The sequence below is a fragment of the Chelon labrosus genome (assembly GCF_963514085.1).
Source record: "Chelon labrosus genome assembly, chromosome: 23".
Classification (NCBI taxonomy): Eukaryota; Metazoa; Chordata; class Actinopteri; order Mugiliformes; family Mugilidae; genus Chelon; species Chelon labrosus.
In genome coordinates, this window is record NC_140356.1 from 4,959,419 (window position 1) to 4,975,734 (window position 16,316).

At 42.0% G+C, this 16,316-nt stretch overlaps 1 protein-coding gene across 1 annotated transcript; it reads right to left on the reverse strand.

Moving 5' to 3' along the window:
- Positions 1–1,348: 1,348 nt before the first annotated feature.
- tm7sf3 (transmembrane 7 superfamily member 3) lies at positions 1,349–15,459 on the reverse strand. Its single transcript, XM_084573455.1, has 12 exons — positions 15,199–15,459; positions 12,906–13,060; positions 9,948–10,098; positions 9,437–9,557; positions 6,779–6,950; positions 6,508–6,685; positions 5,537–5,623; positions 4,953–5,033; positions 4,655–4,807; positions 4,368–4,468; positions 3,257–3,419; positions 1,349–2,996 (listed from the first exon to the last, which is right to left on the reverse strand). The coding sequence occupies exons 1-12, from the start codon at positions 15,275–15,277 to the stop codon at positions 2,743–2,745; spliced, it is 1,695 nt and encodes a 564-aa protein (XP_084429581.1). The 5' UTR covers positions 15,278–15,459; the 3' UTR covers positions 1,349–2,742.
- Positions 15,460–16,316: the final 857 nt, after the last annotated feature.

The following is a 16,316-nucleotide window of genomic DNA, read 5'->3' on the forward strand; positions in this document are numbered from 1 at the left end:
ATGGTATGATGTATCTATAACAGGTAAATCATAATAAATCACATTTAATTAATAAAATGTGACAGTTTTAACATCTTTAACAGCTACCTTGTTTTTTTTCATAAAATCATAAAACATTAGAGAAGCTTTTGTGGAAAATACAACTCATTTTTGTTTTTGTCATGTGACGAAGTGTAAGGTATATGTATGTATACAGGTGCTGGTCATATAATTAGAATATCATGAAAAAGTTGATTTATTTCAGTAATTCCATTCAAAAAGTTTAACTTGTATAATGTATACATTCATTTCACACAGACTGATATGTTTCAAGTGCTTATTTCTTTTAATTTTGATGATTATAACTGACAACTAATGAAAACCCCAAATTCAGTATCTTCGAATATTGTGAAAAGGTTCAATATTGAAGACACCTGGTGCCACACTCTAATCAGCTAATTAACTCAAAACACCTGCAGAGGCCTTTAAATGGTCTCTCAGTCTAGTTCTGTAGGCGACACAATCATGGGGAAGACTGCTGACTTGACACCTTGCACAAGGAGGGCGAGACGCAAGAGGTCACTGCTAAAGAGGCTGGCTGTTCACAGAGCTCTGTGTCCAAGCACATTAATAGAGAGGCGAAGGGAAGGAAAAGATGTGGTAGAAAAAAGTGTACAAGCAATAGGGATAACTGCACCTTGGAGAGGATTGTGAAACACAACCCATTCAAAAATGTGGGGGAGACTCACAAAGAGTGGACTGCAGCTGGAGTCAGTGCTTCAAGAACCACCACGCACAGACGTATGCAAGACATGGGTTTCAGCTGTCGCATTCATTGTGTCAAGCCACTCTTGAACAAGACACAGTGTCAGAAGCGTCTCAAAGACAAAAAGGACTGGACTGCTGCTGAGTGGTCCAAAGTTTTGTTCTCTGATGAAAGTAAATTTTGCATTTCCTTTGGAAATCAAGGTCCCAGAGTCTGGAGGAAGAGAGGAGAGGCACAGAATTCACATTGCTTGAAGTCCAGTGTTTGGGGTGCCATGTCATCTGCTGGTGTTGGTCCACTTTGTTTTCTGAGGTCCAAGGTCAACGCAGCCGTCTACCAGGAAGTTTTAGAGCACTTCATGCTTTCTGCTGCTGACCAACTTTATGGAGATGCAGATTTCATTTTCCAACAGGACTTGGCACCTGCACACAGTGCCTATCATCAAAATTAAAAGAAATAAACATTTGAAGTATATCAGTCTGTGTGTAATGAATGAATATAATATACAAGTTTGACTTTTTGAATGGAATTACTGACATAAATCAACTTTTTGATGATATTCTAATTATATGACCAACACCTGTATATAAGAATCCCCCTCTAACTCCTTGTTGCTGGTCTTTGTTTCCTCCTTCAACCTTTAGACTTATACCAGAAGCCTTGAGGGTCCTGCACAGTATCTTAGCTCTTAATAGAACTGGACTCTTCTGGACAGAGATCTTTGACGTTGATCCTGGAATCGGACGTGTTCCTACTCTCGTCCATGAATGTCTTGTCCCAGTCGACCACTTTTCATCAGCTTGTCCTGGTTCCCCAACACCTGACGCTGACCTTGCTAACCCAGTGACGCAAAACAACAAAACAACAGTAAAACGTTTTTACCTTTGGGCATTTATTAAATATCAAAACAAATTAAAAAGGACAACTGGGCTCATTTTTTCCCCCAAACCCGCTCCACGTACAGTTTTGGATTCACGAGACCAGAATAAACACTGACATTCATAAAGGCTTAAAAGTGGAAGGTTTCATCGGTCGCCTCATCAGATGTCTAAAAGCTGAGCGTGAAAAACTGAGAAAAGCCGCGGCACGTCGGCTTGAGTTTCAGAAGAGTCACAGATTTACGTAAAATCAATCAGCACATAGACAGCAAGAGAGATTAAATATATATTAAAATCCAGTGTGCAAAGTACAAAAAAGGCTGAATGAGGTTAAAATGGAAGCAACAGGTTAAAATGTCTGAGCAGACAAATGATGAATGTTTCTTCTGATTTATTTTTTATTTTGGAAACGCTAAAAAGGCTTCTTTGTGTGTTTGGGACCTGCGTGACCCCTTCAGGACCCGGGTCTAAAACATAAGATCATCCCTCAGACTTCATCTTCTTAGTTTGTCAGTGTATTTAAGGCTTTACGTCTGGCCTGAGAGGAGAACTGAAAACCAAACGCAGATGCTAGAACTTTCAGAAGCCGACTGGGAAACACACATATAGTGGCATCAATTTAAAAACATCAGTTATAATCCAGGTCTCCAGAGGAGATAGCCCTCCCTCTGTAGACTGAACTGAAAGTGGTCGGTAAAGTGGTTTGTGACTTTAGTGCAAACAGTGAAATGAGCACAAGAGACGCCAGAAAGCATCAAAACAGCTACATCCTAGTCATTCTAAAGACAGTGAAGGCAGTTCTTTGCGTCTTCTGTATCATGGACGGCTCCAATGTCATGTAAGTGTTTAATAAAAGTGTTAGTTGTCAGGAGTCAGAAGTCTTTGTACGGAAAACCCTCCCACTGAGGTGTGTATGAGCACCAGTCATGAAGAACATTGTTCCTGTTCGTCATCAAAGTCTCTCTGGCTTCTTTATAACTTGGCAGCTTGAGCCTCCACAGGTTAAAAATCCATCAGAAGGATATTTTCCTCTCTGATTCCAACCCACACAGGCGTAAATGTGTCATCTGCCTCCAGACATATGCCAGCGAGGGCGTCCTACTTCCTGCCACTCCAGCTTCACAGGAGCAGCGGCGTGTGCTCCCCCACCGGCTCGTTGCGCCTCACGAGCTGCCGCGCCCGGGCCACGACGCGGCTGGGCAGCGAGGGGAAGTGGTGGCTCGGGTCCAGGACGTTGGTCTTGCGGCGCTCGCGCTCCTGCAGCCACATGAGGTACGGGCTGGGCGGGAAGAACGGCCGGGAGCGCTCGCGGTAGAGCTGCAGGACGATGCCGCCCACGCCGAGCACCACCCACACTGTGATCATGACGTAGTCTGGTGGAAGGGAAACAAAGAGAACAAGAGCTAATATAAAAACAACAATCATATGAGTTTGTTAGCACTGCTACTGTCAGTTCCAGGTTGAACCACTAGGTGGAGCTTGTTACTCAAACTAGGATTTTGACACGCTAACACATGGCCAAGTGTCAGAGAGTAGGTGTAGCTGCTAGCACCGCTAACGCTAAAGAGCAACAGAACAACATTAAACAACACTAAAACCAGCAAATACAGTTTTAAATCTAGCGTAAACTCACCGATGGTTTGGAACGGCACGTCGGTGAACGCTGCGTTGAAGTTGTTGTTGAGGAGGCGTTTGAGGATGTTCAGGGTGATGTACGAGAGGCTGGTGTAAATGTAGGCGTTGACGGCCAGGATCACGGCGTACGCGCCGACAATGCCGCACGTGACGATGTTCCCCTGGAAGACAGGAAACCACTGTGACAAACAGTCCTGACCCGTTTTATTGAATTCGTTTTTTCGTTGTAAAGTCTCACAGTCCGTATCATGGATTGTTTTTTACTTGGAGTTTCCTATCCACGTCTGACATGAAGACACTGCTGCAAGGCGTACAGTTATTTTTAAATACTGACATGATAGCGTCACTGGTGCTGCAGGTCTGTCAGCTGCACACGCATGACATGGATTTCCTCTTCCACCACATTCAAAGTTGCTCTAATAGATTCAGATCTAGTGACCGAGGACGTCATCCGAGTTCAGTCAACTCATTGTTTTCGAGATGTTCGAGATTCCAGTTTAAGGCGTTTTTAGTTTTGTGACATGATCTTAGTAGGTCATCAGTGTCTGAAACCCTCAGACCAGCATGTCTGGCACCGACAGTCACGCAGCGTTCAAAGTTTCTTAAATCACCTTCTTCCTGGTTGTGATGCTCGGTTTGAACTTCAGCAGATCATCTTGATTATGTGTACAAGTCTGAATGAGTGGCTCCTAATGATCTGGAAAGTGAGTGTATTCCTTGTCTTGTGATTTTCTTGTGAAACTTCCCTGAATAAAATAACTTCGAACTATCTGTGGTTTTACATGAGCGTTTCTTGGCCACTGGCCACTTGGTCTATTCTTGGAATCACTGTGAGGCTGCCAGTGAAACAAACAAAGAAGTCACAGCAGGAAACTAAATCCAGTATTTGAATTTACGTTTCAGTATGTTTTTAAGAAACATAACAGGCAAATTGGTGAGATTTCAGACTTTCATCAGACCTGGTTACAAAAAACCTGAACGTCATTAACATCTTTCAATCTGCAGTATTTAGCCTGCTGTTGGTCATGGTGTAATTCCTGATGAGACCACAAGAGGGCGTCAAAGCAAACAGCTGTAAAGTTGCATGGCGCTGTGGATTGAAGCGTTACCTCTCTGGGCCAGCGCACAAAGAAGAGCGGGACAGCAGTCATAATGCAGCAGAAGGTCACCCAGAAAACCACATCTGAACGCCTGAACACATCGAGGTCGCCTGAAGAACACGAGACACACAGATACACGTGAAACAAACAGGCCTTAAGGCTCACTTTTAGACTTAGAAACTGTGTTTATTAAGTTTTTAACATGTATAGAACAAAACAGGAGCAACATAAATCATAAAACAGAGCTTTTCCTATCTCAAGATATTTCAGCATCTCAATTATTAGAATATACGCACCGAGTGGAGTGAAGAGGACGATGGAGGCGATGAGAAAGCCGAGCATGAGGCCGACCACGACGACACAGGCCATGACTGAACCGAAACGCCACCAGCTCATCACCAGGATGACCCCGCCCAGCACGCCCACCACCGCTGACACCGTCAGAGAGACTGCAGACAAAAACAATGATCATGAGGACTTTTACTGTGGCATGAAATTTAGTTTTTGACTCTACTATAGAGCGCATTTTACGGTTTAATGATGCGTACAGCCATGTGAGTCTTTAAAGTTGGCGAAAAATATAAATGAACTTACTGTCATAGTTTAAGTCTGCGGTCCTTGTGATGAGCACAAAGAAGAAAAACGATGCAAAGCTGAACCCCATGCAAAACAGCTCTGCATGATAGGAAGGGAAGGGAACAGAAAAGAGAAGGGAAAAGCCAAAGAGGTACAGAGAAAGAGAACAGAAAAGGAGAATTTCTATTACGGCAATTCATTCTCCACACAAACATCAGTTAAAAATCCGCTGCTGGAACTGGATGAAAGCACATTATGTGGGATAAACAGATGGAGACGCACGGCATCAAACCCTCCGACTCTGTCATCTTCAGATTAATCAGAATCAGCGGCACATCACAGTCATGGGTTCGGCTTGGAACAAATACATTTCTGACCATGTGAGAGGGAGGCCACTGATGGAACCCGAGCTCAGTCTCTGATAGTCACGTTACAAATGGACTCTACATGATGACATTCACGCAAAACTTTTGAATGTATCAGAAGAACAACTGGACGAAACATAATGCGTATACAGTTCTATAAATGTGTCCCCTGGTGGCAGTAGTAGTAATTAAAAAAAAAGGAATAATAACCTAATGAATCAAGATCAAACAACTCACCACATTTGAAGAATCGATGTCCACAGAAGCAGACAAACAGGCCGGCTAAGCCAATGATGGTGAAAAAGATTTTCGTCGATATCTTCCCTGAAACATACATAGTCAACTCCAGTTAAAACTTTGTGGCTTTTCGTAACTAGTGAAAGATACAGGAAGAAATAAAATCGCTTTTTACCAAGTTAAGGTTTTAAATCATGCATTTTAAATGGACTCAAAATGAAGTGATGAAACCGATTAGAAGCAGATTGCTCCACTGGAAGCCGGTAGACTTCTGGAGTCACTCCGCTGGGACCTGATTATGCTCGGGCAAAGACCTCCCGGCCAAAAAGTTGCACTTGAACACACCACACAGACTACAGTGAGCAACGGCATCGCTTGAAATAACTTCAGCAGGTGGCAGTAGTCTGAAATTCCTCATTCAAAAAGGGAAACCAGAGGAAGAAATATCATTCGGGAGGCTAAGAACCTAAGAAGAGCTCATAGCACTGTTGTGCCAAGTTGACCTCTCCTGAGTCACTGGGTGGTTGGTTCATTCTAGTTCATTCATCCAAGATTACCAGGCTGTTGTGAAAAGATTTGTGAATGTTCAGATTAGATAAAGATGTAATGTCTTCTGGGTGCCCTTTGAACTTTGTCATGTAGTTTACTTTCGTTTGTCTTCTTATGCAATGGTTCTGTAAGTTCAGTAGATAAGTAGATCTCTCTCGTCAACTTCTTCCACCACAGACGCTCCTTAGCTCATTTTAACAGGGATATAGTTAGAGTTAGAGTCTTGTTGCACCCATGAACAGAAGCCCCAGTGGACTCCTTGTCCTCCTAAATTCTAGGACCAAAATTTGAACATAGAGGATATAGTAATTAAAGCATCCGGCTCTTAGTTACAAGGTTTTTAACATGCAGCATTTAAATGCAAAGAGGATTAGGTACAATAAAGGGCAATAAACCGACACCATCAGCACACACGGGCTCACCAAGAGTCTGACAGCCGTCCAGAGTGGAATTAAAGCTGCAGGCATAGGTGTGGACGGGCACGTAGGAGGCCGAGGTGTTTAGCAACGGATCCCTGACGATGACGGAGTAGACTACACCCTGACCCGGGATGGAGTTGAACACTGCCACGGTCTTATCTGTTGACAGCAGCGTCATGACCTGCAGGGAGACGCAGACGAAGTCGCGTTAGCGATGTTTTTATTTTACCTCAGCTAAGCCCGATACCAAGTGCATCACGTTCACAGCGCCTACCCGTCTGCCGTTCTGCATCATGCGCTGGATGTCGGCCACGGCCTGGATGCCACTGAACAGGCTTCGCTCCGACAGGTCGCGCTCAGGAAGGAAGTACTGGTAGATGTCATACTGCAGCCGCCAGCGTGTGGTGGTTCCTGTCGACTGGTCGCACGCTGGAGGAGTTTGATCTCTGACAGAGAGCACAGACAGGGCTTTCTTAGGGCTGTGAAGTTAGTAGACAGTAGTATGATGTACGACAGATGAAACAGTCTGAGCACTTTTTTATGTCTCAGTCAGATGGCAGTAGTCCTGGGCTCTATTATGTTTTATACTTAACTGAATTACATGATTTATTAGTGCAAGGTGTGGACTCAGCTAAACAGTTCATACATGCATCGTTGAGAAATAATTCCCTACTTTACCCTAGTTTACTTAGTTGATTTGTCACCACGCAACTCTGAAGTAAGCAAAGAAAAACAGTAGGCATTGAAAATAATGAACAGTGCCTTCCACTGTACTAAACTGTACGGTGCGGTTTTGATTTGCAATAACAAGATTAAATTGAATTTTTTGAGCAAGAAGAAAAACAACTTCTGGTTTTACATAAATGATAATCAACTTTGCTTTGACAAGAGAATAACTTTGGCCCCTGATCAATACAAATTTTAGTTTTGGTTTTCTGAAATCTTCCTGGAACACCTGTATCTATACATTTAGAAGAATCTCTACAAAAAGATATCTGGATATGAACGCCAGAATGACAAACGGTCATCAGACAGTATCCGATGGCTTCTGAAGCTGCCGCTGCTGCCAACAGAAGATTTCCTCCCGCCTCAGCTTCACAATTAAAGGATGGGACTGGAAAAACACGAGGTCACTTTTAATATGAATTAGTCACAGAAAATGCAGAGAGCTTAGCGCTTCTCGCCGCCTTTCATCAGAAATATATCTACAAAAACAGATCAGTTTGAAATGTTTGAGTCTATAGTGGAGGAAGAAGGAGCGGCCCAAGTGAGCTGTTGGATGAAGAGCTGCCAACTTCTCTGTTCGTAGAGTCATGTTGTGTGCAGCATAGCATCAGATCACAGTTTCTCATGGATAATAGAAAAAGACCAATTACTGCCTGACTTCATTCTGTGAACTGTGGTATTAGACTGCATTGTTGATACCACCAGTAACAGGACAGGACTGAAATACTGAAGACTGACACCATGCAGTCCTGTAAACAAAAGAAGTTTTGTATATCTCTGACATGGAGACAGTTTTGGAACAAGAAGCAAATTCTCTTTCCCTCACTGAATGAGCACATGTAAAGTTATTATTTATTTATTCATCCAGGGCATCAATTTAGTCATTTTAGAGATCCACACAAAGCTCAGATTATAACTAGAACGCTGGAAGTATCCATACGAGGAATAATGTCACAGCAGTGAATAACAAATCTCAGGTAATAAATGTGATTAAAGACGCTAGTCACTGCTGAGAAAATATGTAAACACCTGAGAATGAACAAAATTAAGTATATTTACAGAAATAATAAACGATGTGTAATGCTAAACCAATAATAAGTGCATTCCAAATAATGTAAAATGGTCGGACATCTCAAGCTTCCAAAAAGAAGGACAGTTGGTGCACATTAGATGTAAGTATTTTATCCTTGGAACCATTTAAAGTGTTTTAAAAATTAAATATACTCGTGAATATGCTGCTGAGGACTGCTGTCCCACAGTGCATTGCAAAAAGGAAAAGAAAGGAGCTGCTTTAAAAAATTAAAATGAATTTTTGACGGGTACTAGACAGCTCCAGGAGTATTAAATGTGCTTTACTGGTCAACACTGATCTATAAAGCTATAAATATATAATATATATAATAAGCTACTGCACATTTGTCAGAGTGAATGACTGTAGTTTTGAAACCTTGTTAGAGTCTGTGTGTAGTAGGCCAAGAGGAATGCAGCTGAGACTTGGCAATTAGAAATGTCAGACGGGAGTGGTCATCAGGTGGACTCATCACATGACACAGTCACAGATTACACCAGTCAGACATGTTGAACAAGAAAAGTCTCTACAAGCTCACTTGTCCGTTAACAAATACGGTTAACAAAGCCATTAAGATTTCCTGTCCAAATCACAGTCGGTAACAAGCTCTAAACTACATTTGCCATATTACACGCACGCTCTTTGGGATTTCCAAAAAAGTCCACAAAAAAACTGCGTCATTGTTTGACAAGTGGTAATTCAGCCAGTGGAAAACAAGAGGCATTCATGGGCAGTGAGCTCTATCTCCACATGGCAGCAGAGGAACAATCCCTCGACATACATCGTGCAGCCGAAAAACAACAGCAGTTGTGATTGAAAATATCAACAGCCACAAGCAAATACTTGAGACGATTTCTTTCTCAGGAGCCTTTAGGTAAACAAAATCCGACAGAAATGTTTTTTTTTTTGCCACAGAACACAGGGTTGTGATATAGCATCATCTACAGCCGACGGAAGCCAAGTGCGTGGGAGTGTGTGAAAGAGAAAACACGAGATCATCACAACACAAACAAACAGTGAGGCGGTTTGACGACAGGTCACACCAGATGCAATCTATGTACAGAGTTACTGGTGCCTAAAACTGAGCAGGCTGAACAGGAAGTTGAGCAAACAATGTCAATGTGTGTGAAGCGTTACCTCTCATATCCTAAGTTTGCAGGCGCAAATGTGATTGTTGTCTCAAAGAGGTTGTAGTGGATATAGATGTTTGGATCGATGTCCAGGTTGGACTCCATGTTACAAGCTCCAGGGACTGGGTCTAGAACAGAACACATTTATTAGAGGATTAACGTTTATTACGTCAACAGAAGCTGAGGGAACCAGGGTGCCATGATGACTTGTTTTAAGGGGGTTTCAACATGCTAGAAAGGCATATGAGCAGACACACACAATCAGTGCTCACACATGGTCTGCATGAGGTTCCTCAAGTCAAAATCACAATGGACTCACACTTTTTTTTCTTTTTTTTTTTTTGGTCTGTGGTAAAAGTTACGATACTCTGGTTTTGCAGAAACAGACTTCACAAACTTCCTTGTTTCTGACTTCTTATGCAACACTTAAGTCGGGTGAAACAAGGCAGAAAAGATTCCCACTGACTGTATTTTCTAATGGCCTCACACAAACTCCCTGAGGAGAGTTTAAGACTTACCGGCGCTGGAGTAGGCGAGGATGACCCCGGTGCCTGTTACAACGTCACCAGTGGGAGAGGACAGGAACAAGGAGAGGGACGTCTGGCCCGGCTGGAGAGTCGACAGGAGCCCAGAGTCCACCGCTGTCAGAGACAGACCCAGGCCTGGCATCTGAGCCAAACAGAAATATCAGCTTGTTAGTGGCTCTAGCTGAATGCTAGCATGGAAGCGTGTTCACAGAGAGATGCTAACATGATTTATTGACAGTATAGAGTTTAGCACGGGTGCTAGCTTGTTAACACTTGCTAATTAGCAGCAAAACAAATTACAGCTGAGGCCGCTATGGCTCATTTTGCAGACATCTGTTCGTAAAGCAAAGCAGTGGATTCTGACCCGTTCATGGTGCTTGGTGAAAATCTAGAGGATCAACAAAACTTATGGATCATTTAATTGATCAATGAAAACTATGAGGAGGGAAAGCTTCAGATAGAAATGTTGTAGAGATATTTCTGTCAGACCACATACAGTGGGCAGGCCTTTAAAGTAAGATCTTAAGCAATGAATCACTGCAATGAATGCACACTCCTAAAGCAGTGTAATGTTTAAACAGCTGATCTAAAGATAGGGTCTAAACAAATGTTGTTGGCTGTTTCAACACACCAGGAAAAATTGACAGTCACTGATCAACTCATGTCATAAAATCAAGTTGATCCTTGGTACCAATAAATAGAAGTTCGACGTATTACAAAGGTTGTCAGTGTAACTGCAAGGAAACAAAACCCTTCTTTAGAGTGAAAATGTATATTGTGACTAAAATGTTATCCTTTAGAAAGTATATGGCTGAGATGATGAATTACTTGTGGTGTTTTTGTGAGATGTGTCCACACTAAGAAACACCTCCATAAATAACTAAAATAAGGATTTAAATTGAAAATCTGAAAAATGTGTAAAGTATCGATTCGAAGTCATTAGCTTACATACAACAGTTTCCACCCCAAATGTGTTTTCTTGACAGCAGAGTGAGTCAGTCACTGAAGTGTGTCATGCACTTCACCACATCCTGACCCGGTGAGCTCCCAGTTCAAAAGAAACTGCGGATTCACAAAGCTAAATAAAAACAAGCATCATATAAGGACTACCTTTGAAGTGAAAAAAATGAAAAATACTATAATGGGTAAGAGCAGAAAACAGATCCTAATTACAACCAAGAGGGTTGATAATCACAAATTTGATATTTAGTGTTTCACATCTGCTACAGGAGTCCACAACAGATCCTAGGTAGTGCATATCTAGACGAGAAAATGGTGCTGGGGCAAAGCACTGCGCCCACACACTACAACTGACATCCTGACTGCTCATATAATCACCGCATTGTGTAACGATGGTCATGTTCTGACAAACGCTGCTTGTGCGTGTGGAGAGACTTCAATCGGTGTGGATTTATCTAGAAGAGAACCCTCAGACCACCGCATGCACAAGAAACTAAAGCGTGTATAGGTTTTTATTAGTCACCAACCAGGAACATTCAATCTAGAGCGTGCTCCGTTTAGAAATGTACTTCCAGGTTTCATTTGCCACAAGTTTGGTTGATTTTTTTCTTAGTAAAAAACTGTTTTATACTTCCGTTTTTTTAATGTTTAGAAGAAGCCATGGAACTGGTAACTAGGAAGGCTAGTTAAAAAAAACACACCATAACATGGATCTTTGAGGAAGTGATGAAAAAAATACAGAAAATAGGTGAAAGGAAACAGTAAAGGAAACTCATGTGTGCATATTCACTTTTTATTAACCTTATCTGTTTGAAAGCACACTTCCTTTTTCCCTCTGAATTTCCTTCAGAGATCTGTTGGTTTTGGTGCTTGCTAGTGATCTGCTCCCTGTCAACCTTTGATACCCACTTGCGTCAACAGGCTCTTTTTGGCGGGAGACGTTTTCTAATGCTGAGAAAAGTCGTCCTAGTATTTCAATCACCAAGAAAAATAACAGCTAAACTAAATCTGTCCACACGCCCGTGCCTTGATCGAGCTGTCTCTTAAGACTTCTGGGACCTGCGCCAGAAGCTTTTCCCTTTGGGGGGGAGGGGGGGATGCCCTGGTGCGCCGCTCATGACCAGAGTACTGTACATCAGCTGACTGCGACTACTCTCAGAGGGTCAGACGAAAAGGCTCACAAAGCCTCATTCATTAATCAGAGCTAGCTCTAGCTGAATGGTCACGTATGAAACATGCCTACAATTTCACGGTTTAGGTTGCATTTTTCCAACCACACCACTGACAGAGTGGTTCAGTCAAAGATATTGGTCAATATCTAAAAATCTCACCGTCAGTGAGCTGGCTCTCTAGTCTAGACATGTCAGTGCAATCTGTCATCACAGAGAAAACAGCAGCATGCCCTTTCTAAGGTACACAAACATGGAGAAAGGATTGTGTGTTAAGCGGTTACTTTAAGGGCCATGAACTCACAGAATCATTAACATGCTGCAGAAACAATTAGCCGCATGGATTGTCCCTGTACAAGCTGTATTCTCTTCTGAAAACACAGTAAACTTTCACTTCCGTGAACCAGCAGACACCAAATACTACTCTTATAACATCAAGAAGGATCGACAAGTTCTGTAATATTTGTAAAGACTGTTCCTTTACAGTTCTCTTATATTATGGACATCTGGTCAGTTTACACTAAGGTAAGGAGCTGTATGTTCAATATGTAGATGGAGGAAGCAGCTGGTTAACTCTCTAACCTTTCACTTCCCAACACCTCTACAGATCGACATTAAACATGTTTTATCTACTTTAATTCTTTACTTGTTCTCGACCCCATTTGAAGGCACCGCTGTCCTCATCTGACATCCGTGCGGTATTACTGTACTATCAAAGCTGAAAAATGTGGAGCCGGTATTAACAACACACAGGAGAGTCGGCCATCGTGAAACCAGAGGCTCTCGTCTGAAAAAGCGCAGAAGATCGGCGCTTTCTCACCGTTGTGTAGGAGAGCGTGGCGTTCCGGCGCTGCGTGTGGAACTGCAGAGTGATGAAGGTGACCTCCGCGGGGATCCCGGACACCACCGCCTGCACCGTCTCATTCTTCGAGACGCTCACGTTCTGGAAGGCCCCCGGCCGGAAAATCACACGGTCTGAGGCAGAAAAGAAAAGGAGAAAAAAAAAGTCAGATTGAATTCCATAGGTCGCATAATTTCAGCAGATTGAATGTAGCGTGCAGCCTATAAACAGCTCCGCTACAGTGTCGCCATTCACCCTGTGTGCTGTACGTGCTCGGCGCGACAGCGGATCACAAATGCGGGACTCGGTTCAGAGAAAACTTCCCACGCCAAATGGATAAACTCACAAATTAGTCTCCAAGTTTTTAAAGTCAGCGAGGAACCACAAGATGAGAGGTTGATGACAGTTAAAAGAACATACCTGATTGTGTGACGAAGAAACTGACTGAATATGATCTACTACAGCAGCATCATTAATCAGTTCGCAAAATGCTAACTCTCTGACAGAGACGGCAGCTTTGACAGCGCGTATGCAACCTGAAACCAGGTCAGAGGAAAACCCTATACTGAAACACTCATGAAGATGTAATATGAGCAATTTAAATCAATTTCAACACGTCAGTTGCTTAAATAAGACACTTCTTCTGTATACTTTGTATTATACAACGGCCCTATACAGACAAAGAAACATCTGCAAACCATGTGACTGGCCAGGATTAGAAAGGGGTATCTTCATCCTTCTTTTTTACTTTAATAAATTGGTAATTATTAATTCATTGTGGATGGGCTCTACTGCTTGTCCGAGTGAGACGAGCAGAGAGGCACTGGTGCAAGGGTGCACGCTGCTTTTCATGAAGGAAAGGTTTCACAATGACTCGACCTTATAATGTCATCGTCACCCAGTCAGTAAAAGTAAACACTGAACGAAAACTTTCCTCACCGGTTACATCACTGATCACCCACACATCAGTCTGATTAATTTCAGCGAGTCTCAAAGTTTGAGAGAGTTTACTCAGAACTGGTTTTGATACAGGAACACAAAATACACATTATTCACCATATATCAGCTGCCTGGATCCTTACTGTATGTAGGACCTCATTGTATTCGTGCATTCGCTGATGTGTGACAAAATAGCTTTTCCTCACAAAAAGAGGAAAGAATGCTGAGACTTAAAGCTAATGCTCCGCAGATCTGGTGCAGGCTGCACTCGCTGAATGTTTGCAGGTCAAACTGCCGCTCAGGGCCCGGCCTGCTGCTTTGATTTGTCTGATTAGTGAAAGCACGTGCAATACTGTGAGCCAAAGTCGAAAAACAACAATGGGGGAAATAAACCTAGGTTTATTTCACGGTGCAACAACCTACTTAAGCCATATTCAGTTTGATGCGTACTACGAAGAAATACCATAAAAGTTACTGAATAATTCAAAACTGTCCTAGTTTCTCAGAAGCAGACTACTAGACTACCAAGTGAACTTTGATTTTTCTATTTAACTTCAATCACCAAAATCACCGTTTTACTCTGGATGAGTAAATATTTACCTGCAGCAACAGAGGCTGCATGTGACTGAGGGCTGTATACACAAAAATAACAAGACTGAACATGACTGAATTTGTTTATGATTACACCAGATCACATCAAGCAGGGTCCAAACTACTGTCATAATGTATACACCCGAGTAAATAGGTCTTATTTTGTCATTTTATTGCCCTAAGAAATTTTTTATTGATATTTAACATACAAGTGAAGATTATTCAGCGAGAATAAAGAGGAAGTTTTAAACATTTTAAAAAATATCTTACAGTTACACGACTGTAAGTATAAGGGCTAGGGCTCATGCTTTACCATATTTTTTGTACATTGACTAAGTAAAATAAGAAACAGAATATCCTATTAACGTTGTGATATGAATATCAACGTAATATTATGTTAAAATATAGTTAATATTGCTCCGTGATTTTCATTTCCACATTTCCCTACTGGTATCCTGCAAACACGTAGAAGATGAACGACCTTCTCACAACTTGAATACAACTGAATTCAACATCTGTGTTAGGAGTTGTATGAGATGGGCTAACATTTGTGGTCCGTTAGAGGGAAAGTAACATGTAGTGCTAGCTAGAGATGCACAGAAGGACAGAAGGTAACAAGTTGCCACTTGAATTCTACACCTACCGTCAGCTTACAAACTGTTAAATGTAATAGTTGAGGAGAAAGTTAAATAATGTTGCTAAAATGTTAAATTAGCCAACTGTATTAATTAATGTTACTCACTTTCCACTTGAGCTTGAACTTCACACTCTAAGTGAAGCAGCAGCAGCAGCAGCAGCGGGTACCAAATCAAACGATACATTTTCCTCTGCGTCCTTTGCTTGACACTAAAAACGCTTCTGTCTGGCAGCAGTCAGTAAAACTCATTGGTAGCCTCGCAGCCTCCTGTGTTTAGGTATCAGAAGTCCCTGCGAACGCAAAAGCGACATGCTGGAGTGAAGTGAAGGGCTTGAGTGTGCAGGGCTTCTCTTTCTCTGCCGCTCTCTGCTCTCTGCTCTCTCTCTCTGACGGCTCTAGCGACGCTTCCGCGAGAATCTCGGTCCCGCGATATTTCCGCTCCCGCCCCTTCTCGGTATCGAAGACGGTCTGTGGTGGTTTCTGACTAGCAACAACAGCAACTGCGTCTGATAGAGAGCGTTGGAGCTATTTGTTATCCTTTTGTCTTGTTTAAATATTAGTTATTTATTTTCCTTTGTTTAGGTTCAAGTTTAGAATTAAAGTAGGTTCATAAATATGGAAATGGTAATAAACCACACCAAATGTCTTTTGTTTTTGTTTTTTTGCCTGGACAATGGAATTTTTCCTCAATACCTGTGTGTTGAGTGTCTTAGAGGCCGTCTGATTTGAATACAGTTTGTTTTTGAAGTATTTTTTCATTATCTTCTTTGTTAGTTTGAGACAAATAGCCACTACTGACAGCGCCTTACTTTGTTTAGATCTTTGTTTTGATGTCTCCTTTCTTTTTGACATGGCATTTCATACAAATGTAACCTAGACATGCACTTTCAATTAATGTTTATAGATGGTAGAAAAAGTGGTATCTCATTTTCAACATAGAATCTCAAACCATAGACCACAACGTTAAAGTAATTTAAACTAACAGGAACTGATATTTAGAGGTTGCTCAATGCAGTACTGCATTTAAGACTTCTGTTCTAAGTGTTCAGGCAACAACACCCTATAATAATGCCATAAAATAATAAAACTTGCTGTGTTCACTGTCCCTTCCACTTTTCGTAATAATACGAAGACAGATTTTCTTTCACTTACTGACACTAGCCCACATTGTGTGTTGTTCTAATTTTTTGTTATTTAAAAGTGTCTTGTTTTGCGCGTCATGC

Coding starts and splice junctions, on each gene's coding strand:
- tm7sf3 (XM_084573455.1), bottom strand. CDS start 15,277: ATGTATCGTTTGATTTGGTACCCGCTGCTGCTGCTGCTGCTGCTTCAC. Junction 10,099..12,905: donor CCACGCTCTCCTACACAACG/GTGAGAAAGCGC, acceptor TGTTTGGCTCAG/ATGCCAGGCCTGGGTCTGTC. Junction 4,808..4,952: donor CGCAGACTTAAACTATGACA/GTAAGTTCATTT, acceptor TTTTGTCTGCAG/TCTCTCTGACGGTGTCAGCG.